Genomic DNA, 27,600 nt, shown 5'->3' with positions numbered 1-27,600 from the left:
TTTTTGGCCCCTTTAGAAAGTGTAGACATTTGAGAAAGAAAAGAAAAATCTTAAAAATAAATCAAGATCGTGTTGAAAATGTGTAAAAAGAGAGAATAATAAGAGAAACAACAACACACCTTTAAAGTGCTGATAGACTGGAGAAATAAAGTCATAGCAGTCATAGGCCATCGCAGATGATGGGGTAATCACTGAAGCAAGAACGAGAATGGCAGCAATAATATAATGAAATGTTTTCCGTAGAGAATGTGGCCCGCTGAGTACAGGACGGACGGACACACACACGCAGACAACACACAGCCACCGGAGAAGCACCTGCAGTTGTTCAGTGTGCCGTAGTCACAGTTGCCATTTGAGACATATGGTCTGTACAAAATGATGGATGGGGCCCATTTGCTTTCATTATCACTGCCAAAACACTCTATTGTTCGAGAGAACATGCATTACACAGTGCATGTGTTAATTGGATACCTTAACATTTTGCACCTACCTTGACAAAGAGAAACTGTAGAATACGACGCTTTAGTCACCGACCACTGAGATTGCTTATCAGAACCAAGAACGGGAACACACAGCACCTCTCTTTTCAGTTTCCAGAAAAAGGCATTAATTAACTGCAATGCCCAAATTAATAAATGGAACCCAGGAACATGGTTTCTATAGACACAAAATGCTACATTGCATTGTTTGAGAAAGGAATGGCACATTTTAACTCCGAAAACTGGCTCAAAGCCCTGTTATAATGTCCGTTCATTGTGTGCTTATGTTAATTCTACTGCACGTCCTCCACTAAAATTAAATGTTACATGAATCCCCATTTCCAGACACAATGGCCCTTCATAATTCTGCGGCTGTGTAGCCTGCTGATAAACTACGATTCAAACTGGGGGTGAATTCCTCACAAAGGCCCAGTCAGACTTTGACAGCTGTGTGACCGCCCTCCTGTAAATACATCCATTTCACAATTTTTAAACACAGAATTTCTTGCAATCTGTGCAGTAATGAGTGGAGGAGAATCTGGTGACTACTTGGTGTTAATGTGAAAAAAAGCATTTATTTATTGTACCTGCAAAGTGCCATTAACACTAGCTAGGAGGAATCGAATGGATGAAGGTGCCGTAAACAACAATACTGAGGAGCAACATTCAGCTAAATTAAGACTTTTAAAAAATTCAACTAAAAATATCCCGGTATCCATTTGTCTTAAAAAATATCAAAACAAAATAATACAAAAATCTGTCAAGCATGGCACCTTTTAAACATCATAGTTTAAATCATATTCAAAGCTCATCTATTTATATGTGAATTTGATTATTAGATACAATTTTAAATTCCTTAAGACGTGCACCCTCACAGTTACGCTTATTATTTATTATAACTCTTCTGGGAGGCACCATGTAAAACATCACTCCTCACAGCAGGTTAAGTACCTGTACTCACAACAGACCCTGACACAGATAGTCATCCACGATTCTCCATTAGCATTCCTCGCAGTTCCCACTATGTAATAAAACAGATGAACAAAAGCAATACAGTTAAAGGACTGCTGACAACCCCAACTTGCCAAGCACCACATTGACGTGAACTGTTCGATTTCCTTGGAAGTATTAAACCCCTGTTGTTGGCCTTATTATACTTTGGAGCTCAATTCTTAATGACTAAGAGACAAGGACATTGTATTTGACTATTTGTCATTCTAGAATCCTGGGAGAGCTCGTTTCCAGTGGTTCTACGGGGCAAACTTGGCAAGGATGTTTAAAACAAATGCCATAGGATCTTAATATTAACAAGTAAACTGAATGGTTCACAGTGGTATTTCAGCTGGAAAGTTCAGGTCTCCAGGAGCCCTTTAAAATGACTGGAATGCCATTCCATGCGATGCAAGTGCCTTCATAATAAGGTGACAAATCTAACACCTGGTGTAGGTTTGGCTTCATGTACGACTTAAAATGGATCAAATTTATGTGCCAGCGCCTAGCAGCCTGTATTCGTGCTGTGTCTGTGTCCACTGCAGTTTATTGAGCAGTCACCCGAGGTGTGAAAAAGTGACAAACAAGGAAAGAAAAATGAAAGCATAGAATGTGGAAAGCCGGGAGGCAGGTCAGGTGACAGTAGAAACCATTCTCCCTTTGGACAAGGCATGGTGAGAGCTGGAGACCGGAGTGACTGGACTGACAGAGAATGTCCACTTATGTATACAATATTGTTATTATTTATTGATGTATTCATTTATTTACAATTTACAGAACACATATTTTCTCACTCGCTGCAGACAGGATTAATAAACACTCATTCTGTGTCCCGTGGCCGGGGGCCTGTTCCTCTCGAGAGCGCTCGCTCATCACAGCCGTGCGCTATTGCGTAATTTTGCTCGCATCGTCTCCATTTCGAGATCTCCACGGATTGTATTATCTGTGATTCACTCTTTGTGATTGTATCCCTGTTGCCAACATTACCACATCAAACACGTTCAGATGCTAATATTTTTATATAAGGCTCCATGATCATTTTGAATATTCAGATTATTATTGCTCGAAATATGCAGGTCTTTAGGGATGGAAATCTCAAAGAACTATTGTAGTTAAATCTTTCAATATCTCACGTCAGTCTGGGTTTTCACCTCCTGTTTTTGAATATTTCCGATGTACGTTCACAAAGCAGAGAGTTGATTAAATTAAGGAGCCTCTTTACTTTGTAGATGAGTTGACGCACTTGCCTTTTAATTGGCTTGTTGATGCGGTTTTGTTTATTTTCACATTACAAATCAAGACAAAACTGTAAATCTAAGGGGCAAATTGTATTATTTTAAGACTACAGCTGCTCTTTCTGTTAAGGATTCGGTACAGAATGAAAAAAATGAGATTAAAACTTTAATAGCAGATCCATCTGTACTTGAGTGACACATGTATGGTGACCTATTTTTGTTCTCCTTGTCCCTATAATTAAATCATTGGGATATATTTTTTTATTCGGTTTAAAAACACAACCTTCAAACTAAACTCCCTCATAGGATTTCAAAGGCACAACGTCATCTGTGCGCAAAGAGCAGAAACAGATTAACAGCCATTAATTACAGTTTTACAAACCTATTGATTAAGAGCATATCCTATAAACAAGTTCAATTTAGGATTGTGAGAGAATGTGCTAAATATGTTCTTCATTGTTAAGTATTATATGTGAAAACAGAACAAGAAAAGAACAAGTACAGTCGTATAATTGAAATATATTACCTTCCCCTGCCAAATTATAAGGCTGATAATGATATTAACACTTCTGCATAGTATTTTTCATATTTTGAAGCCCTTTATAGTTTTGCAGGTCATTAAATATAAATCTGGCTGTGAATGGTGGCCAATTTTTGTATTCACAATCACAATCACAGCATGCCTTGGAAAATTCTACTTATTTTTCTGTGGATACTGCTAGAAATAAATTGTGCTGTTGAGAATGATGACTGTGCCTTCGGGTGAAATGACTGTAGCTTATGCCCTGCTAATAGATTATGAGTTTGTGCTGGGCATTCAAATCACAGTTGTATTATACCATGTGCCTTGGCAGAGCTGACACCTTATTGGGTGAATCCAAGAATGGGATTTCATGGCACATAAGTTAGATGCTTAATGCAAACCTTACATAAGCTTTGACAAGCAGCCTGTACTTGCAATGAGCAGATATGCCGCAGCAGCCAGTGTGCCAGATGTGGATGATTTATCAGTGCTTTGCAGATGTGCGTTGGTTTCGGGTCATCTCCCAGTGGCAATTGGGAACCTCGTGGCTACCTCAGTCCCATCGACTTTCCTTCACAGATGCAAGCAGATGCATGACGGATTAAGCTCCTTGCTTTGCTGCTGGCGGCCTCGCTCGCTCACTCACTCCTGGGGAAGGGTTTAGTTGTTTCTGTTCGACGGCAGCGGACTCCCCAAACCCAATTTACGCAACACTACAGATCGCAAAGTAAATCTGGTTACAAAGAACACACTGCAGAATTGTCATAGATTTTTCAAGAGGGGATTGGATTATCACAGAGCAAAAATTCATACCGTCCCTTTCAGTTGTTCCAAAAAATTGAACATTGAAGACCATGTTTATGCTACTGCTACTGCTGGTTTTGTATGACGAGGGAATGAGCCTTCTTTTAATGCCACATGGTTTCAAACAAGAGTCATCCAGTCTGTTGCTTGTTTTATTACAAGTACACAGTAATCCATTGAAAACAAAAAGGAATTAAAGCACTTCTTAAAGATCTCATTCAGTTAGCTTCTGGTTGATGACGTAATTTGTTCTCAACACCCACTGTCTGTACTTCCTTTATTCAGTCCCTGCACACTTTCTCTTAGTCCTTTAGTCCTTGTTGAGCTCCAGGAAAAATTTGACCATCACTTTACAGATTTTTTATACCCAAGACACAGTTTTCCAGGATTAATCATGCTGCCTTTATCATCGTTTTATATATTATTAACACATGTTATGGGTAATCTTGTAGAATTACAGTGACTAGGAATCTGTTTCATGCCTTTACTTTAGGGAAACTGTAGCCTCCTGGACTATGGTGTCAAAATTAGTATAATTGGTTTTGACAGCATCTTCCGCTTTTCCAAGATCTGTGGTGTCAGTTTCTGTCACCCCTTGTCTGACAGACTATGACTTACTGTTCCCCAGCCCCAAACCCAGCACACGCACAATAGCGTGAGTGAGAGGACGAAAGACTTTCCATGTTATGTTAATACCTCTCTTGCAGGCTAGTGATATGGATTTTCTCTCCTCTTCTTGTGGGTTTATTTATGATTTTCTTACTATTAGGGCAGTGTAGAGATCTTACAACCATTTATAAAAACAAACAGAGCAACACATCAATAAATCCTCATGTCTCAGTTGCCTAATTCCTTTTCAAATCCCGTTTTACTTGTGCACGGCTTCCCAAATGGGCGGGCAATTCTTTAGCATTCTGGCTGTGAATCGCAGAAAATTGAGGGGACTCTTCAGAAACAGACTGATGTCTCTTGTTTGCCACAGCTCTTGGAGTGAATGTTTCCTGACAGATTAACCTGCGGATTTATAAATCATTCAGATTGAAGCGGCAGAATCTGAAAAGAGGAAGAGAGTGACACAATGAAATGTGTGTTTGGATGAATTTGATGAGTGTCATGAGCTGATGAGGGGAAATAAAAGTGACAGAAGAAAAACGCTAAACCGGTTCCATCTTGGAAATAACGTCCATTTCACCATGGTTCTTTTACTCCTTCCTCACCAGTGATCCCAGCATCTGACATCAAAGATTTGCACAAAAGTTTGCACAATGCCACATCTCTGCTTTTACACCCATTTCTTTGAAGGCTAAAAACTAAAAGCTTTTATTTTTCTGGATGCAGAAGGATTGCTCGTGTCTTGCTCCTGCCGAACAATAACAGAACGAAGCCTAGATTTGTGCAGACAAAGAGCGGTTTGCATGCAAAGCTTTGTTTTGTCAAGCACAGGAGCTGACGGTTATAACACTTGACATTTGGATTACATAACGTAGTGAGGTGGCATGTTTGGTAATTAAACCGGATTAAGCAGAGTATCGTTAATGGTCCTCTTACTTTTTTTATCTGTGTGATTGCAGCGGCTGAGTAGCACTCTCTGGAAAAGAGCATATTCATATTGTACCTGTGTCTTATAGGTTGGGGAATACAGTTGAACATCTGAATATAGGTTTCAGCTGATTTCATTTAACATTGTGAGCATTGCCATTGCTTAACTGCAGGTGAGATATAAGTGGCTGTCAGGAATCACAGCTTTAAAAATATTATATAGAAATAACATATGAACCCTCAGAAAGATGTTTTAAAATTGTAGGGAGATATTTAATCTTTATTATTATTATTTTACACCCAGGGAATAGAGATAATGCGGTCTGGGAGGCTCAGTACCTACTCTAATGTACTCTTATAGTTTGGCTTAAAGCAAAACTTGCACAGTAATTGAATCAGGTGTTAAAATATTATTTTAAGTGTACAGCAGCGTGATCAATCACACGGGTTGGGTTCACACTGTTTCGGAGTCGTGCATTCAGATTAAATGTCCGATACCACAGTACAGCACCCATTTTAGAGTGGCAGTACATTCTCATTGGTTTTAATGATTTATTTCAGGATTTCCCGATTGACTTGCTTGGCTGACAACCTTTATTCTAGAGAACTTGCATTCAAAACTATAATTGCATTATAAATCCAAAAAGACGAATGAAGTAATAACACAACAGAAGAGATGAGTAGTGTAGAGATGATCCCACAATGTTGCTTTGCAAACTGCATTATTAAGAAACAGCAACTGGTTTCTGAGAGACAACCCATTTGAATGCAGAGCATGAAATAAAATGACAAAAGATAAAAAATGCACATTGTCAGATGTTCCACATTATGATGTATTTCATATTACCACTATAGACAAGCCACACTGGATTACAGTTAATGGGGATTTCCGGGGAACTGTGAGATTGGATCAAAAAAGGGAAAACTTAATTTCCAAACTGTATCAGCAAAACAATCTGAAATTAAAAAGCAAGTACTGTACAGCTTCAGCTATTTTTGTTCATTCTTGGAACCAAGGATAGATTAAAACTCTAACCAGTAATCATAGTCTTGACCAGATTCAGCTTGTTTGCATTTCCATTACCTTAATTAAAAAAACGTCTCTCCCATGTTTGTTTTCCAGTACACTTTTAAGGTCATCTTATAGTGTTTTGTACCTTTATTAAAACCGGTCATCTCCAGAGCCTCACACCAGTGAGGACTACATTTTAAAGGATGCCTTGGATTCCCCAGGAACGTTGTCACAACATCAAAAACACCAGCGCAAGAAATGCAGAGTCTCTCACCAAATCTTGTCAATGACGCTTGCGGAGCGCGTGTCTGCGTGTTCGGCTCCTTTGGCACCTCTGCCTATTTATAGTGCTGTTTAGTGAAAAGCGTGTCACAAACGAAGCCAGAATGAAATGTGAAGCTTATCTGGAAAACTAACTTTTGTCAACGTTATTAGACGCCTCGAGAAATCGAAGTCAAATCAAATTCTCCTGTAGGGTCTCGGTCCTAATGCTGTCACACCTTCCTAATTCATCAGTCAGGGATTCGATGGTTTAGCTGCAGGGGGAAAAAACCCAGACAAACGTACAGAAATTTTAAATCAGAAATCTTTCTTTGGTTGCAGTATTTATGTGAAATGCATTTTGGGTAAGCTTGCCCACTCTGAGCATAGAAGTAAGATCAAATGTAGGTTTTAAAACCCTGCTGGGCTCATTCTGGGGAAGGTCTGTGAGTGTTTACAGTGTGTGTGTCTCTTGTTTCTTTCCAGCCCTCTTTAATCTAATCCCTGTTGGACTGCGTGTGGTAGCGATCCAGGGTGTGAAAGCTGGTCTATACGTGGCGATGAACGGAGAAGGATTCCTCTACAGCTCAGTAAGATACTCATCTTTCATTTCCATGCATGTTACAGAGCAAACGATGGCTGAATTGGAGGAGGGTAGATGGGACGTATCAAAAGTGCCATCCCAGAGAACGGCAAGGCCCTTGTTTAAATGTGTGCAATGCTGTTGAAAGCAATTTGAAATGCACACACACACACACACACACACACACACACACACACACACACACACCTTTAAATATACAGTCATTGTAGGTTTGCATACAACTTTTTTTATTTTAATAGTCCACTAAAATATGAATACAATTTGTCTAGCTGCCAATTGCTTTCCTGTAACACAACACAACTTGAACTGGAGTTGATCTGGATACAAGACTTGACCTGCAAACAAGAAGGAACTCCAAACCGAGGCTGGATATTAAGCATCCCAAAGTCCGTTCAACGCTTCTGAAGTAATTTGTAAGAGCCCCTGGCAGCTCTTGAGTCTTTTAGGAGACACCACGCTTAATTAATTAATGTAAATTGGAGACTCCAACCCGCCAGTGTAGACAGGTGGATGTCAGGTTTAATTAACATGGCTTGTTAGGCTCTCAAACATCTCCACATGAAAAAGCCCTGACATTTTTGACTCCACCCCACTTCCCTTACACAGCTAGGTTTCTAACATTGTAGAATCACTGCCTTTCTAGACAAAATGGTTTTAAATGCAATTACCAGACTAGCAATCCAGCTTTTTTGTGGCCTAAACTAATTCTGAAAGAAACGTTTTCTTTTAATGTTTTGAATATATTTAAAGTTTTGAACTGAGTACTCAATTACTAAGGACGTTTATTGTATTGTGTATGTCGTGCACAGTACTGGAAAACTTACTCGTATCCCTAATGCACTCAATCCTTTAGTATATTAAACCACTGCTCCACTGAGTGCACTTAAGGCCTGTTATGGGTAGCCTAATAAAATAAGTGGTGGTATTTTCATTTTGTATGTAAAAAATAATTGAATCCACTAAATATGTCACAGTAATCGTGACATTTTATTTCCCTGTAAATATACATCATAAAATATTGTTACAAAACCCCAATGGCATGTAATTAGGCATGATTGCCATGATTGCAGTTGCAGCCTACATTTCTCCAACTAGGGTTTGAATTTGCTGGCATAATTGTGGGGGTGGTAATCCAATCAGGGGGTTGTTTAGCTGTTTAGATATAAGGCAATTGAAGAGTGCTCAGAACAGAGAGACTTGAAAAATGGCTTCATATAACAACAGCTCGGCAATACATGTACTTTAGAGAGCTGAAATAACATCATGTTCTTGTCTATGGGGCATTTGTGTTTATTTGTTTGCCTGCCTAAAATAATATGCCGAGGCAAACAGAGGTGGGTGTTAGAGAGACACATTTGTTGATTTTTTCCATTCAATGGAGATCTGCTTTCTATGTGACAATTTTCTTAACCATAAACTGCTTTAAAAAAGATTGAAATACATACATTAAAGACAAGTTAATGACAGAGGAGACCACATCTTAAATAACTCTGCAGTTAGGTTTCCTTGCTTTCTGACAGAAGCAGGGAATTCCTCCAGTGAAGGGGAATGAAGTTTAAACCCTTCCCCTGCAGAATTGGTGTACGTCCATTATGTTCCTTCAAAAGCATTTAGTTTTCATTTACACTCAAATCTCATCATGCCACGTCAATAAAAGCAAACCATCAAATCAAGATTGAACTTGACAGAAGTCAAGTCACATTCACACATTATAGCTCAGCCTTACGTGACGGAGTCTACTAAAGGCTAAATCTTAATTCTATTAAAAATAAGCTAATAGGAAGAAATATGTAATTGCATTTTGCATAACTTATATGCACAGAATTAACTAATGCTTTAATGGATTCTTTCATACTTTTTTTGTCATCAGTGGAGGGAAAAAATAAATTGCTTTTTTGTACCCTTTGGTGTTTTTATATTCACAAGTCTAAAGCAAAAATGCTGCTGAATTTTTTTTTTCTCTGTAAGATTGGGATTTGACCTCTATGCCCCTGAGGGGACATTCACAATATTTGTATTGTTATACACTTCCCCCAGATGCATTTAAAATCCCATTATTGGCTGGAAATTCACTCCTCGTTGTTCTTTTATTATAATATTCAAATAGGAGGCTGGAATTAAATGTCACTCTTTTTCTTTTTCTTTTTTTATGGTCAGTATTTATAGCATGTTCGCTCTGCTAATATAAAAATAGGCATCAGGTTGGAAGTTCATTTGAAAACCTTAATGCAAGAAATGACTGTGCCAATGAAATCTCCTTGGCTTTCTGCATAAACAGATCTACACAATGGAAACTCAATCAGCATTGCAGCCACACTCCCAGTGAGGGAAAACTCAGTCGAAATTACATTAAACTTAATTAGTTTGTAAAGGAACAGAGGTTTGGGGACAATTTGGGGCAGTGTATTGTAACACTTAATGCATTATACTTTTAAGTCAATTATAATACATTGAGGGAATGTGATACAATTTTGATTGCTTAAATTGCGTTCTACACATTTGATTCTTGATTGTGTTCGCTGTGCCTGCAGATTTCGTATTATCATCATCATCTTTTTATATTGGGTGTATTTATTTTTTGTCTTGTGAGGAAAAAAGTCAAAGTTACCTCTAGAGCTAAACCCTTGCAATCTGCTTTCCCTTTATTTGCTTTAAAGCAAGGCTATAAGGGGCCACAGTTGTGAACATGGACATTGATTTTCATCTGGATTGTGGTGTAATTATGTATTGTTATATTGTTCATGTGTTTTTTTGTGTGTTGAACTTATATACTGTTGATCTTATATTGATTGGCCAATGTATGTTTTTTTTTTATTCTTTATAAAATACTGCAAGGAAATTCTGAGAGAGGGACAATACAGACACAAATTCCTGTTGAAAATCAATTTTAAGTTTCTGCAAGGCTGTCATAATGAACATAATACAAAGTCCCTCTATGATTGTGTGTTTGTATTTTATTTGTGCTGCAATGCTATGCCAAGAAAAAACAAACAAACATATATGGTACAAGAGTGCCAAGCAACCCATATATTACAGTAATAGCTATGATCAATCCCAGTGAAATAGCCCAGAATTAAATCATGAACTCCAAACTGGCACTGAAACCATTTCGTTTTTTTAAGCCTTCATCTGAAACTTCAAAAGAGATATAAAAGAAAGACCTCATATCTAACTTTCCTCCTTTCATGACAAGTAATGCAGTTTCAGTAAGGTGGGATTCTCATCAATATTCATAATGTTGAATTTTAAATTACTTCATTTGCCTTCAGTTGCTGCAAAGTAAAGTCTCTTTTGTTCCTGACGGAAGCCTACGTGCTGAGATTCCCATTAATAAAATGTCCAGATTAAAATGCATAAAATAAACAGAACGACACAAAGAGTCAGGTTAGGACATTTTCAATGAGGAATGCATCTTTCTGAAATGGATTGCGTTTCATCATCGATTATGTTTCCCTCAGTTTGTTGAATTACTGACATGATTGTGCATTGACAGGGCGCAAGACAGAATGTCCAATACTTGCCAGTGACACTCAACATTATTGGATGAAAAAGAAAGGCTATATTGACTTGAGTCTAATCACAGTAATGCTCCTCCGACCGCACTGCTGTCAGGGCTTTTACAAGCCGCAATTCTTCAGACACACAAAACCAGTTTATGGCCCGTGGAGGAAACAAACAGCAAACGACTTCTCAGTGCCACTGAAAATTGTTTGGTGGTCCTAATTTACATATAGATATTTTTTGACCCAAGGTTTACATGACTTTACAATCACAAGGTTATTTGAAATCCCATAAAATGTGGGTAAAGAGCGCAAAAGAAAAACGGTATATTACCAGAGAGATTCACAGCTGAGGATTTGCATGACAATATAGCTTCATTGAATTTACATTCTCACAAATTGATTGTTTGTTAAGAAATTGTAAAAGTCTCAGGGTTGTCTTACTCCATTGAATGAATCCGATCATGGTTTTAAGTAAAGGATTATTTATGACAAAACAACCACATGAATACAAGATGTTAGTATAGTTTATGTTTATTAAGGTCTACAATAAGAATACAGCATTTTAAAGTGAGTATTATTATTATTATTATTATTATTATTATTATTATTATTATTAATAATAATAATAATAATAATAATAATAATAATAATAATAATAATAAATTATCATTACATTACTCTGTTCATTTGCCATCAACATCCTATCTGGGCACCATAATTCATAGAAATATGACCTTCAGTCCCCGGAGTGCTGTTACTCAGAGAAATTGTCGTCTTTATTCTCTCACGCATTTATCTGCTTGAGGCAGTTTCTGAAATTGCTTCTGTCAGCTCTCAGTACACCTTCACTCCAGAACTTAATGGGAACTGGGTAAGTACAAGATTCACACAGTTAAATATCTACATTACATTGTATATAAATGGTATAAAAAGAAAATACCAATATATATCAAAAGTATTGCTTGGGAAAAGAATATATATTACTATAGGTAAACAAAACAATACTAGTATAAATCTAGCATATATATATACAAATACAAATAAAATCTATATGAAAAACATATATACAGAATATATATAGAATTAAATCAACAGAGAATTGCATACTGAGATACAGAGAACAGTTTAAATCCAGAAAGTTATAGTATGTCCTCCCTCTTTTTTAATTATTATTGCATTTACTCCACGCTTGGTATTGTAACCTATTGGTATTTAACACAATAACAGGTTCCACAGTCTATATTTTATAAACATATTAAAAATAAATTCATACATGAATATAATGTTTAGAAAAATGTCAAGCTTATTCTACTACTGATACTAATTGTAATCTAAAATGCCAAAGGGATAAAATCAATTAATACAGAATATTATATATACATTAACAATTACAACAGAAGAACAGTTGAGACGGCATCCTATGCTTCACAGCACAAGCAGCAGATTTGGTATTCAAGCTGCGTTTCTTCACATCCTTAAGTTTGGTAGTGTGATCTTGTTAATTGCCTGGCAGGAATTATTCTCAAATCCTTATGTTCTCCCCCAGCCCAGAGCTTGTGCGGCTGTTTTTGACATGTAGGTACCGGCTTTGATGCCACATAATCCGCACGGATTGTTGCGGATTGGCCTTGGTGTTCTGGGTCTTTTCTGAATTTTAAGTAACACGGGAAGTAAAAATAAAACGACCGTACTCTCGGGGCATAATTATGGAGGGAAGTGTTCTAATTCAGAAAGCGCTCGTTCCGTTTCTGGCCGGGGGGGATTGTGGGGAACCAGAGAAGGCGGTGTGCTTCTCGTGGGCACGTGCAGATTCACTCAGACTTCTCTCAGAGTGGGGCTGATGAACATGTGCTGCGGTGACATAGAAAAACAAAAGCAGTATCACTTGACCTGTGCAGGGTTGACACATCCGGTTGACACATCCAGTCCCAGCAGTGCTTGACCAATGAAAGTGTTGCCCACTTATGTGTTCAGATCTGGTAGCTTCACGGACTTTACTGGAAAATTGGCAGACCTCAGTTCGTTGTTGCTATTCATTTGACTTTGTCCTGAAAATCCTGAAAAGACAGCCAAAATATCCAACCCAAGTTTGTTTTTTAATGGGATAAGTCTCAGCTTGGCCATCATTTGACCTCCTTGTCCATTAGCCTTCTGCGGTTATCAATCAAAATGCCACTTTGGATACATTTAAGGAGTGGCTATTCATTTGTTTCAACATTTAATCCATCAATATGTACAGAGGGAAGATGAGCAAATATGCTTGAGCTTTAGAAAAGTATAACTATTATATCGTGTTTCCTTTAGGGATTATCGAGATTTCTAAGCTACCCGCTGTTAAGACCGACTCTTCATGATGTTGAGGCATTGTCTTCAGAGTTGTCAGGAGACTTCATTTGTGTTAGGTTCCTGAAGCGGAAATGGAAAATCTCCCAAACCGAAGCCTGTTTGGATTGCTGGTACTGGTTGGTGTGTCTGAAGGGAATCTGACAGCAGCCCTATTAAAGCTTACAAGTGCTGAGTTTCCCAGAGAGCTAATCACATATGAGCTATCTGGACGTCAGTTAAAGCTGGGAATTTAAAATGGTTCTGCTTTTTTCTGCTGCCACTATGAGTCACACATTCTTCTGCACGTATCCTTGCAGAAGGCAAATGGCATCGGTCCCTTCAAACTCGGTCAGAGAGTAACAGTATCAATGCCAATGTGCATTATTATCCCCGGCACTCGAATACTGGCCCCCGAGGGAACGTTTTGTGGCCATGTTGGCTTTTCCATAAGCAGCCTAGAATCTCATCTGCTGCCTCATCTTTACAATAATGACTTTAGAAGGTGAACCGTTGATTCTCTTAAATTCTGTGTTTGTACCAAGAAAGCTACCACTGCAGATAGTTTCCTTATTAGTAACATTTTGCTCCAGAATATTTTGACTCCTATTCCAGAGATCTGCTGTTTAGCATAAGTAGTGTGGTCTTCTCCCCGGGTACAGTTTATTAGAGCAATTTCTATCAGTGGGTAATGCATACCCATTCAAACTGATATTATATCTCACTGTAATTGGTTTAATATTCATGGAGGGAAAGAGGACTGCTCTGAACTGCTTGGAAATTCTCCCCTGAAGGCATTTCATGGTTTTCCTCATCTGTGTAGTGTCTTTTGGGTATATTCGAGACCTATTTGCATTTACATGTTTACTATTAAACAGAAGTGCACTTTAACCACCCACTGTTGCCTGTCTGCCAAAATTTGAATCACTATTTCATGGTGATTTGTCAGTATAGTCAAGTAGTTCACAGGTAAATGGTTCATAAATAAACCATTTTATCTCTCCATTTTGTTTTGTCAATATATCGGAAAGTCTACTGTGAAAGAAATCCCTCTCAAAGAAACTATGGACACTGTGGGCCTATATTTATAGCTCTTAAGCCCACACATGCATGCACCCTGTTGTGTACCAAGCTCATTGGGATCGGTTGTAACTTTGCTGATACTCGGTTCTGAGTGTGTTGACAAACTACCAGTACCAGGCCAAAGCCCATCCATGATGATCCCTCTGTGATCCCTAAGGTTGTTAAGATGCATAAAGCTACTGTGTTCCTTTTGTATAAGATGGTGGCTGCTTTATGTATGAACTGATCTTGAGTTAATTAACTAAAAATGTGTATACTTGTGTATTGGCCTATTGACACAATTACATACTACAGCTCATGCTGCTGTTTAGAACGTTATAGGCGGTAGAAAGTATCAGTTCACGCTTCCCGTGTCCTCTTGTCCCCATTTCCATGTTGACTTGGTTGAAGCAGTGGCTCTGGTTTGGATGATTTTTCTACACGATTTTTCATTGTTCTGAGTCACTGAATTATTTTAATCTTCCCATGTCTGGCAGAGCTATTAGACCTGGAATTAAGCTGGGTTCCCGTCCTTAGTCTCTTTTCAGATATGTTGTGTTCTTTGTTCTAGTGCGGTATTCAAAATGGTGCTACAGTAAAGCTGGTTAAACATTCCCTTTCACAGCCTTTTCTAAACTATTCACCAGCACTTGTTTTTCATGTATAACATTTCTTAGTCATCGCCTCAAATTCAAAATAGGGCATTCATTAGTCAGCATAAGCACCCTTATCCTTTTCATAGGTTACCATTTCCAACAGCCAATTTTGTTGAACAGAATTGGGTTAATTAAACAAAGAAACACTTGCCTGATGATAACAGCGAAGTACAATTTGGCACTTGGGAGCATGAGGACACTATTTCAGGTGTTGTTTGTGTTTATGTTTAATGTGTCAGTGGCTTACTCATCCCTCAAATGACTGTTATTCCATTTGACACTTTTGACTCCTAAATAGTCTGCTTTGGGTTGTGATTCATGAATGAGTGGTAACTTTTTGGGGCCACAGGGAATCGACCTGTCTGGATGCAACTCTGGACTTTAAACAGTGAAGCTATGCCAGGGTGTGGTGGTAACATAGCAGTATAATGGAACCCTTTGAATCGAGTTTGTGGAGTCTATATAAACTTCGACAAGGTAGCCAAGGATCTCTCGCAGTTCAGAGTTTTTAAATGGGAAATTTTCCATGGGGAAGGCTGTTGGTGTTGACTAGCACATCACACATCGTCTCTGAAACTGACACTGTGCGTCTGCCACCCCGGGATTTGTGTTGCTTGAATCATTACTGTGATAAGAGTTGCAAGGATTAAAAATGTGTGACATGGAGTGAAAAGCAATCTATATGTAGAAAAACTGATAATGGCCGGTATAACGTTGAGTTGGAGAACATCTGCACAATAAGACAAACTTGGACGTATTGAGAGGCACCATTTCTAGGCTTTGTTCCTATTCATGATTGAACTATCACATTGCTGGGGAAGATATTTATATTTTAGCGAGAGCTATGGAATCACACATATTTACAGCTCCTGCTTTTTAGGATATTATCCAATTTGACAAATTCTCTATCAAGGATTTTAATGTTTGGTAGTTGCTTGGAAAGTTTGTTTTAGCTTTGAGGACAACTTTACTCTGCGCTTCATGCTTCCAGGGAGATGATGTTTGTTAAAGGGCATACTGTACCATATCATCACAGAAAATACAGTGTTTCTTTATTCATTGAAACTTTTCAGTTGCTCATAAAATCAAAATGATCAGTGCATACTTATTAATTTATTTACTATAAGAACAAATGGGAAATACAATCATCAATGCCAAACCAATGTCCTCTTTGTGAAATGATGTGTCAAAATCCAGCAATGAAATTCCACCGTACACTGTGCAAAGTTTCTGTGGAGATTTAATACAGCTCTTTCCTCTTTCAAATCATCATGGATTAGTGTTGAACACTTTGTCCTAATATCTACTTCCAAAAATTCATATCCTCAGGCTGCTGGAAAAATATAAGCATCTGAAATGTTTCAGTGAATAGAAAAAACAATCACCCTTTATGAATGTTTGTTTGAAGCATCTGGTAAATGTCAGACAGAGAAGTTGCTTCTCTTTTGTAACTTTCTCAAGCTTTAGTACAGTGTATGTGTGTTTCCTCCATTTTACACTTTGGCTTCTGGTGTTTGTGCCAGTCTGTGCCAGGTGGTCCGCTGGAGGAGATGGTCACGTGGGCATCAGAATGTCTCCACTGTAACGTTCAAGGGCAAGGTTCACATCTGTCGCCCACCAGGCTGGGCAAAGTACTGACAGCTGTGAGAAATAGAGCCACAAAACATTGCTCTTGGTTGTATCCTAGTTTCTCAAGCATGCAATGAAACATGTAGATCTGCATGGGTTATACTAACAAATCAGTGTTATACATACAGGCCTCTAGGTGCAATAGAAGGTTTAACATCTATCACAGTTTAGTCTATTTACAGTATCTCAAATTTAAAATAAAAAAGATGCAGTCACGAAAGTATCATTATTAGTAGTGGGCCAAAATACCTTTGAGATGGGGGCATTCTGCAGCACTTCACTATCTTTATAACCTTTTTTGTAAGATGCGATGTGAGAAGCTCATGAAACCACCTACCCAACTTTGTGATGGCACTTGAGATCTGCAACAGCTTGGGCAGTTTAATATTTATAACACTTTTGCTGTGACCTACTTCCATGTACGGTAACTACAACCTGAATACATCAAATTAGAAATGCCATTCATCTTTAACCAAGGAACCATTGTGGCTGACACATCTCAATCTTGGCAACTGCCTTCTTGTGTTTGGCCAGCAGCCGTTCAGTGTATGACTGTGTTTTCAGAGCACAGCTGTCTAACACCTGTTCCAGGCAGTACTTCAGCCATTTTGTATAACAGAGAGAAAGATAGATATATAGTCTGTGCATTCACTTTTCTAATTGGAGTGCTAAGGAAAGTAAAGATGATCTTGTTAAGTATGCAGTTACTCACACTGGGACGTTTTGCACTTAAAGTCTTCTGAAAATTACCACTTTCTGAGATTGTTTAATTAGTGGCAGTTGAAGCCGCAGTGGAGTGTAGCGTTCGTTCATGCGTCTGCCCCATTCGAGCAATAATGATTGGAACCGGCCGTGAATAGTATTATGCTCTCTTGATTTGGACCAGCTTAATAAAGAAATGTTCTATAACGCTGGATACAATTTTGGAAGTGCTAGACCTCCTGACATTGTCTATATCTTCTTCTTCTTTTTACCAACTAGAGGAAGATTAAGTACAATTCTATATAAGCCATCTGAAGCAATTAAAATACACACATTAGCTGAGAGCAATAACCAATAGTTTTTAATAGGTCGGTAGTACATCCTTAAAATATAACAATTCAGATTTTCGGATGTTACATTCAATAACTCAGGAAGCATCAAAATGCAGATATTTATCAGTGGCTGTGTATTACTGAGTGCTGGGAATACAGTATCTGCTATGAGCCTGGACAGTCAGCTTGTAATGTGTACTTCAGTCAACAACCTGCTGAAGACTCCTAAGACTCCTGTTTACATTACAATTGTAGACTGCTGTACATTTTCTTACACTGCAATTTTATTCCCTGTAATGTACAGTTGAATCTTAATAGTGAAGTTGTTAGCTTTTTAATATTGCATATGTGTATCAATGTATGTTAGTGATTGTGGCCTTTGTCAGATAACAGTTACCGGTAAACAGGTAGGCATCTGGTCATTGATGCCAAAGTCGAGTCTGTCACTAATCACTAGTTTTTATTATTAATTATTCTGCTGTTTGTTTGTGTGTGGTCTGGGCCTCTCCTTTTTCTTACTGTCTCTCTGTGCTGCAAGAGTGTCTGTATGTAGCAGGGATACGGGAGCTTTTCCTGCCTCAAACCACTGCCCCAGATCACTCTTGCTGCAGGAGGACTGCAGCAGTGTCTGTGTTCACGGGCAGGTGTGTCTCCGCGGTGTCGGCAGTGTCCTCTGAGCTCCCGGGCTGAGTGTGGGCGGCACACAGACACCCTCCTTTTCTGTCTGCGGCACTGCAATCATATTTATGCTGGAGGTGAATGTGTGCAGCAGTGTGTGCCTGTGTGGGGGTGTAAAAATTATTATTCCCAGCTACATTTTTATTTGCACTTTTATGCACCCAGTTGGGGTTATAATACACCGAGCAGAGACGCCCTGTGACAGAGGTCGCGCCATTGATGCCTGTTTTATTTTTTTATGTATGTATTTACTCTGCTTTAAGAGAGAGAGCGGCCACAGATTAAATCGCTGGGATGGACAGAGAGTGGATTTCAGGTAAATTGAAGGCAGTCAGTGTGTGGCACGTTCTCCAAAACGTGTATGTATTTATTTAAAAGGGTGAGGGTGGGGAGTGACAAAAAACACATTATCTGCCCCAAATCCATTGCATTAAAAGCTGGTTATATAAGAGATTAAAGATCTTCTTTAATTACACTAATAAGCCATGCCTCAGCACCGGATGACTGTGCCTGTTATTCACAGAGGGTTATTTTCCCTTTATTTCCACAAGGGGAAAGTAGTTCACATCATACCATGAAAAAACACAGCAGCCCACACATTACTTTGATGTGCAGCCGAACATCTCTGTCCTTCAGAGGAGCAGAATCTCGCTCGTGTTAACTCTTAATTGATAATTGATGTACTCTTATATCATTTGTATTGGTTGCTCTGCTGTAGTTGAAGTTTTAATTGTCTTTTATTTAAGAAGTCACAGATCTTTATGAAGATATGCTTTGTGAATTCTGGAAGTCTTAGTGTTTCTTCTGTAAAAGCAAGTTATTTTAAATCGTGCAGGGTTGTTATTCTTGTTTAGAAAGAAGGCAATGAATAGAGGCAGTATTAAAAATAACTGTTCAAAATTGCTGTCTTATTTTTTTAGATTTCCTTTTGTATTTCAAAAACCATAGCAAAAAAACAAAACAAAAAAAACCTTCACAATAGTCAGGAATAAAAGTAGAGGATTATGGCTTTTATTTCAGTAACTCTTGAAGGATTTGGCATTTATAATAGAGAATTATGTTATTTAGGTCTCATGTTACAGCTGCTTTTCACTGAAAATGAAAAATAAATATTTACATCCTTAAACTAGCACTTTCGCCTCCAGTACGCCCACACTAATTTGAAATGTGAAGACGTGCTTTATGCTTCTCAACAATGCAGTCCCCATTCAGGGTGTAGGTTTAATTTCGGCCCATTAGATAATCAGACACTTCTGACTAGATCAGAGGTCGAGGTGATTCTTGTTTTTATTTAATAACATTTATTTTGAATAGGTTTTCATCGTCAAGACCAATCACACATTGGTAGGAAAAAGTCCTTGGCACGAGTTGTTCACCAGAGAGTGCTTGCCTTGTTCACACCATTAAATATCTGCCAGACTAATTGCTTCAAGACCCAAATTACCTTAAAGCTGTTTTCATTTTTTTTTTCCTCCACAAACTTGATGTCACTATTGATATTTATTTAAGTCCAGTCCATGCTGCCCCTGCATGTGGGAATACTCAGTGTATTAGGAAAATACTGCAGTGAAAGCTGACGTCGCTACCACACAGAGGTAGAAAACAAAATGGTGACATCAAGTATTACGCAATTAGACGCAAGGCAAGGCCCAGTTGAAGCGTTTGAGTTATGCAATCCATTCACTTGTTTTAATTTAGATTCTTCCCTGCATTGCTACTGCTCCTGTATACGTCGACCCACTCCATCCTTTCATGACAACTATATCGCAGAGAGTTGTTATTCTGGGTAAAACAGAACTGAAATAGTGCTCAAGAGTGAAGACATTTCTTTCTTAGATCATCTCTGCAGTATTTTGTTAGATTTGCATTTGCCAAATCCCCCCTCCAGACAGAATGTGAAATCCAAAGCTAAAACAGAATAACAGTCTCTCTTTTAAATGCCTTTAATATGTCACTTGTTGAAGACGCTTCCATAGCGCTTTGGACAGTAATGTGGGAGGAGGCGACGGGTACTTTTGTTTCTCTGACAACATCTTTCAAGAGCCTTACTTTAAAGCACTTGGGGCTTCGCTGTAGTAAAGTAGTCCACAGTGTTAACGTCCCTAATGTTTGCTCATGATTCGGAAGCACACTGAAAATAACCTTTTGTATTAGCATGCCGTATCTGTCCAGTTAAGAGGCTTTGATATGGGTGTCAGTCCAGATTGTTTGACTGAGGCGTAATCGCCCTGCCAGGTTTTTCTCCCCTAATGAAAATAAAACCGGACCACATTCTCCCAGAGACCTTTTGTCGATTACAAACACGTATTAGTCTTAGTCGTAAGTCGATAGCCTTTGTGTTGGTGTTTTTAAACATACTAAATGACCAAAGTATGTCACCAAAATAAATACCATGATTTGCAGATTAATACTTTTAAAGTGAACTCAGCATTGTGTGCATAGTATGTTAATTAATTTCATAGTTATAATTGTCAAGGCTGGAGAAACAAACCATTAGTAAGCTGTTGCTCAGGAAATGTATTTCTGACAGATTTGCCATCTGCTGTGGTTTCTTCAGTCTCCACTGCTCTTTAAAAAACTCTGGTTTCAAATATCTATGAACGAAATAGCGCTGAAAACAAAAATAACTAGTTTCAGAGTATCGGGATGCAGGGACTTCAGTGATCATATGCTGATAATGGTTATTTGATATGGCACAGATTTAATACTGGGATTACGTGTGGGGGTGGTGAAGGGATTTGTTTTAGCGCTAAATAGATTAAGTGGCTATGGTTTGAAATGTGGAAACGTATTCTGTAAAAAGCATGTAGCCTCAGGTAGTTTGTATTGCCATTACGTGGTGGAGGTACAGGCTCCCACATGGTAAACACGGAGGGGTTTGAATCCTCTGCATTTGAAAGCCAAATAACATGGCATTTCACAATATGTGCCCTTACTTCCAAAATGTAATTTAACCGCTCTACTCACTGTGTTGGGACTCAAACCTCACTGTTAAGTCATAATTTTATTTACAACAAATGACGCACACTTCTATTTTAACAAGTAACACGGTGACTTTTAAGAAACCCATTTACCAGAAAATTGGATAGCTTGCTCCATTAGGGAGGGACTGCATATGATACAAACATATGATTTATGATTCATTAGCAAAGCAGAGTGTAGGCACATCCGATAATGATTGAACTATAATGATTCCATTCTATTAACACGTTATAATTTTGTATCGATAGATAGTGTATTTATCATTTTTGTACATTTCGTGAACTAATCTAAAATCGTACCAAAAAGCTGCATTTTCAAGCCAAAAGTTGACTCCAACCCATACTTGAATGGCAATTGAGAAGCTGACGGTCGAGAGTTGCTGTGCTGGGATGACGCTATATTTCTTAGACTTGTCTCTGAGAAATGCTCTGTGGCCAGTGCTGTGAGGACAGTAAGAAGAGATGAAAAAAGGGGTACATTTATACAGAACAGTCTTCTCTTGATCAGGAGTCTAATATTTTGCAGTCACCTTTTCAAATGCCTTTTCGAATCACAGGAGATGGGATTTCTAAAGGGATGCTGCTGCAGGAAGCAGTCCTGAAGCTTTCAGATAACCGTGAGGGTTACAGAGTCCAGCAAGCACTCCAACACCAATTTGCCTTCAGGGCTCTTTCTTTTTAAATTCTGCACAGAGGCAGTTTAGCACTGATGGCTATCTTATCATGTATCAAGAGTACAGAAGGAGAAAGGGTCAGTTGGCTAGATTTATAGCTCTCCGGGCAGCACGCATGTTCCCATCTCATCTCATCACAATTATCCATCAGAATGAAGAGTTCTCCTTTTAAAATTGACAAGTACCATTATTAAACAATGTGAGGCGGTGCTGTAAATGGAGAAACATAAATTAAAAGAAAACAACAATGAAATTAATAATTAAAAAATTACCATCGCATCCTTATGAATCACTTTCTGTCAGGTATTGCTCCCTTGCCCTGCAGAATTACTCACGACAGATATAATTTGCTGATGGCAGAGGTGAAAATGTCTCTGTTTCCACAATGAGGTGTACTTGAGAAGACATTTTGCAATCTGAAATATTTTGTTTGCAAGACTAGGCTGACATTGTATACCGGTGGTCCAACTCTCACTGTAACGTTTATACAAAGTGTAACTGTGATCTATGAGCTGCGACATGCTCAAAAATATGTATCTGTAGTCAGACTAGCAAGTGAAATGTACACAGTCTATTAAGTAGTTCCAATGACACACACACACTCCTCTTTTATTCTCATTATCAATATCCACCAGATATGAAAGGGGAGCTGTCTTGGATACAGCAGTAAAGAAACCTAGGCTTGCTTGCATACCGAGTAGGAGGGATGGAGTGTGTACGTCGCCTGTCACGATCCAGTGTTTTCATCTCCCTTAACCGCTATACCGTTTTATCATCGGGCTAGAATTGGTGAGTTTGTGAAGAATGGGACCCCTCTCAAAAGCACCGGAGCGAAAAAAACCTCTTTGCCCGCCAATGGAAAATGAAACCGAGGCTCCGAGAGACAGAAATGTCAGTCTTAACAGATCAAAGCGGCCTTTCCTCCAGGCGGCCAAGTCAGCAGATACTTTCAGTGTTTACTCTTCCGGTTGGGAGTAGAATCACGCACAGCAACATCAGAGAGATGAGTGGGAACATTTTAAAGAGACAAGTCGTACCTTTTTTCCTCTCTCTCCTGTTTTTCCACAGAATCTAGACCTCCGTTTTTTAATCAATAAAGCATCGACAGTATCTGAGTCAGAAACGTTTGTTCCACACCATGATTTCGTATTCAACTCGAATAATGCTACTAACACCGACTTAAAAGTTGTGGAACAAACTTCACTCCCACTTGGGAAAAAAAAATCTAGGGCAAACAATTATACCATATGTGTAATACAGAACATTTCTTCTTGGGCGAAAGTATGGGCAAATGAGTTTCAGAGATTGTGAAAATGAAGAGATGAAAACAGGCCTAGAAGTCGACCAAATAAAAGATGGGAAGGCATGACGTGGAAAAGAGAAGTTGTAGATTGAAGCAAGTGGAAACATCTTGTGGAGGCCTTGAATGGGTGGCTCCTCATAAAGCTATTAGTCTGCAGATTTGAGCGAAAACCAAATCATTATTTTACGTCACCTTGACTGTGACCATGTGTGACCGTTGCTCTTTTAAAGTCAACTTTATGTTCTTGCACACATCTCAAATGTCAGACTGTTGTGACATATGCAGTAATTGATTGATGGCACCACACACAACTAGGGTCTACAATAACCCAAACCTCGTCAAATACCTCAGTGCCTCATGTGCAGATCTAAATATATACATTACTTCTCTGTGGCCATTATGTAATTCCTCCATTGCGGGCTAATGGATTGTGATTTGATAATTATAGTATTGCTGCAGTGCCCCATTAAATCAAGACATACATTAATGCCTTATTCAGTGCTGGTAATAATATGCTGGGGAATAGCTGGTCTGGTGCCAAGCCACTCTGGATTAATGCATAAAATAATTTTCATTTCACTGTATCGTACATTATACTGTCCTGGTATCATTGCTATCATTGATAAGTGATTACATTTCACACAGCTCCTGAATTTAAAGCAAATAAGGTAGTAGGCATACAATAATCAATATAAGAAATGAATGTATGTTTAGTTAGATTTGGGTATGGCTGTCTTCCAAGCCTGCAATCCTGATTTTAAAAGGCAGATTCAAAACACAGCGGGACAACCGGAGATATTCAGGTGTTGTAAGGAGTATCAAGTTGAAATTCAGTATCAGTCTCGCTATAGTTATTTAACTGTGTGACCGATAACTCAATAGGTCGGAAACCATGTTAGAAAAGAAGCTTGTCAACAGTTAGAAAGAATGATCCCCTCTTATAATTCGTTCTCTGCTCATGTAAATCATGGAAAGAAAAAAAAGCCTTTTCGAATTGAGTCACGATCTATAATATGCCATTTTATTCACTTGAAGCATTCTGTATGCATGTTGATGGTAGATTTAAATGCATCTCCTTTTTCCTTATCGGGTTTGATTTGATTTTCCGAGAGCATCATCGTTTTTTTTGTGAGGTTAATCTCCTTTCGTTGATAGTATGTATTACAGGATTAACATATTAAAAATGCGACAAACACCATTGGTTCTAATCTTGTCTAATAATCTCAACCGAGATCTGATTTCCATGTTTCCAAGCTGGAATTTTCCTGAATCTAATTCATTACAAGCAATGTGAGCTCATTGGCATGTAGCAATTTTAATTTAGCTGGAGTTTCTAATTGATAAGATCTGTATTCGATTTAATTTTAATGGAATCATTTCTGTGACTATGGAGCTGGACTCAGGTCCCATTAAATTCATAACCAGATAGTTTTTATTACAGCCATATGCTTCCTTATTACTATCCACACAAGAAACCATACACAAGACAATTGGTTGCATGCTTAAAAACAAAACAATGAATTCCATCTACTTTTCATTATTCATATTACTTCACAACATGTTTTGTGCATATATTGAGACATTACTTATTCACATTTACTGTAAAGCAGTTGTTTCTTGTTTGTTTGTTTGGTTACTAAGAATAAGTGGTTTGTGAGGAATTATGAGTGGAATTGTGCTCCAACAATGACTACAGATAATATTGCTTTTTAAACTCTGCATTGGATTTTACTATAATTTACCACACTTGTTCCATCTCCTAGCTGCCGGTAGCTGTGTGTGTACTCTGAGGAATAAACTAAGCCTTTATATATCATATTTAAAGAGCCTTATCCATGTTATATATAAGTTTAATGTTCAAAGTGTATAATCATTATAAAAACAAATAATAATAAAAAGGTTATTGAATATTTGTTGTATGTAAAATATAGTTGTAGATAAAAAGCATGTAGATAGCCTTAACCCATATTGGCCACAAGATAGATATATAATGTTGACAGTGTCTTATATAATGGGAAAGAAAGGACTTCACAATATGACTATCTTATACAGAAATATAAGCCTGTAATGCATTGTTTTCTTATGAAGGGAAATAAATCACAAATGGAAAATCATTGATATCTTGTTTGGTCATAGCATGGTTAAGGCCTAGAGCCAAAAGCTTATCTCAGAAAGCCGTTGAGACCAAAATATAATATCGATAAGTTCCTTTCACTTGTCTGTGATGGTTATTAATAGGCTTGTTAGAATTCCTTGAGAATATAAACCTAGCAGGATTACATTTGAGATACCTTATAAAACAAAAAGCCTAATGAGGCTCTCAGGGGGGACTTAATTATGGGAATGTCTTCATTGGACCCCTGACTGAGACATGGCTGAAGTGACGCAGCACTTCAACATACTTAAAAGAGAATACGAACAAAAATTAAGCAAAGCAGACTAAATGTGGATTAACAGCAGATTCCCTAGCTGGTTGGGATTAATGTAGGCCAGATTGTATACCCTGTGGTGAATTTGGACATAAAAACAGTGTGATTGATGGCAATTGGGAGACGAGCCGTGGAAACGTCAACGTCCTCCCCTTCACATCTCACCTGCAAACTGTGTCTGTCCTGCGACTGCCAGCTAGGCTTCCAATGTATCTGTTTACAAGATTACAGTCCAGACCACGGCAGATCACAGCTCAGTACTGCATACATCAGCACTCACTTCAAAGGCACACACATGTACGTACAACTCACTCAGGTCAGTGTAGAGCAAATAAGCAAAAAACAAACAAACAAAACAAACCCCAGTCAAACTTCCACAGTTCTGGAATTTCTAGCAAACACCTTTCTCATCATTCTCAATTTCCACTGGGAGCACTGACATCAATGTATATGTTTATATACTACAAGCTTGCTCACTTCCTTTTAAACCCACATGCTCAGCCATTGAAATAAAGCCCCTTGAATCAGTATTAGTACAGATGTTGCTGAAGATACAACGTGTGAGGTTCGCTACTGAGAGGAACCAGTCCGTGTTGCTCTGTGTGTCCTTGGTGACTCTGTTGCAGACAATGTTGAACTTTGATTTCCATGCAGGCTGCGCAGATACGTCCTGAACCAGGTCAGCAGTAATGCATGAATACCTTTTATCCCAGGAAGGTGCATAGATTCCACTGATTGACAGATTAACGTCTCACAGAGCACGATCATTCAACCATTTACCATTCATTATATGGAGAAAGGGCAAACCCCTAATGAATGTCAGACTTCATTGTCATAATGTTTAAAGCCTGTTCCTTTGATTTATCCATGAGGTGACTACCCCCCCACCCCAACCGCTCCTGTCTTAAAGGCCCAACTGTCCCCTGTTCTAATATGAAATGAAACACTTTAATCACAGGACACATGCTTTTTTAAATTAGTTTTATGCTTCTCCTTTAAATGGATTTTAAAATTAACCATATCCATCTGAAATTAGAGAAAAGCTCTCATACACCAACCCCCCCTAGATCGATTTGACGGCATAGAGCTTTATTTTGGATTTCTATTTAAAATTGAACCAAGATTCTCTCATTTAAATGTATCGGGGCATTCTTTAAATTCTTGATTCTGATTACACAAAAGCCAGCCGGAGGCTTTGTACTGTGTCATCTTCTCTGTTTGAAGACTGAAGGATTTGGAAAGGGCAGATTTCCACTGAGGGTGGATTAGCTTTTTTTCTTTTAAAATATCCAACTGTTTTGCTGCTATTCAAATAAATGGTGTCAGTATTGATGTTTACCACGGCTCTCAAGAACTCTTTAAGTATTTTGGATTGTGGAGAGAGCTGTCCTAAACCTTCTCTTAACACGAACGCACACAGAGTGACTGTCTAAAAGCCGGTGACGGATGAAAAAGACTTAATGCACCTGACACATGCCGTATTTTATATTCATGAATGGTCTCTCTGTCGCAAGATGAGAACTTGAAGTCTATACATTTTCATTCGACTCTGTTGTAGTCCTCTTTCTAGCAACCAAACACTGTAAATGATTCATATAGTGAACCATTATAATATGAAATACCCTTGCATTCTTGTCAGCATATGAAAATGATCGCTTTTGAATACGGTTGTTCTCCAAACATTCTGGAAGTCAATGTTAGACTATTTATTAATGTAATAGTTGTAATTTATTCACAATTGAAGAGGATATCGAAACTATGTGAAAGTATGGAAAGCGTCATAGATAGTGACCTTTTGACTACTTACAAAGATGCAACTATTGTTTGCATTATTAAAATTCATCTTCCTCCAACTTATATAATATAATAATAATGATGATGA

General features: G+C 38.3%; 1 protein-coding gene across 3 annotated transcripts in view; it reads left to right on the top strand.

Annotated features, from left to right (window-relative positions):
• Positions 1-27,600, top strand: part of LOC136753536 (fibroblast growth factor 12) — a 76,780-nt gene that overhangs the window by 36,245 nt on the left and 12,935 nt on the right. For all 3 annotated transcript variants that reach the window (XM_066709745.1, XM_066709744.1, XM_066709743.1), the window contains one exon: positions 7,330-7,433. In XM_066709745.1, the coding sequence (XP_066565842.1) occupies positions 7,330-7,433 (104 nt within the window). The remainder of the gene's footprint in view (positions 1-7,329; positions 7,434-27,600) is intronic.

The sequence above is a fragment of the Amia ocellicauda genome, chromosome 7 (assembly GCF_036373705.1).
Source record: "Amia ocellicauda isolate fAmiCal2 chromosome 7, fAmiCal2.hap1, whole genome shotgun sequence".
NCBI lineage: Eukaryota > Metazoa > Chordata > Actinopteri > Amiiformes > Amiidae > Amia > Amia ocellicauda.
This window is presented reverse-complemented; position numbering and strand designations above follow the sequence as displayed.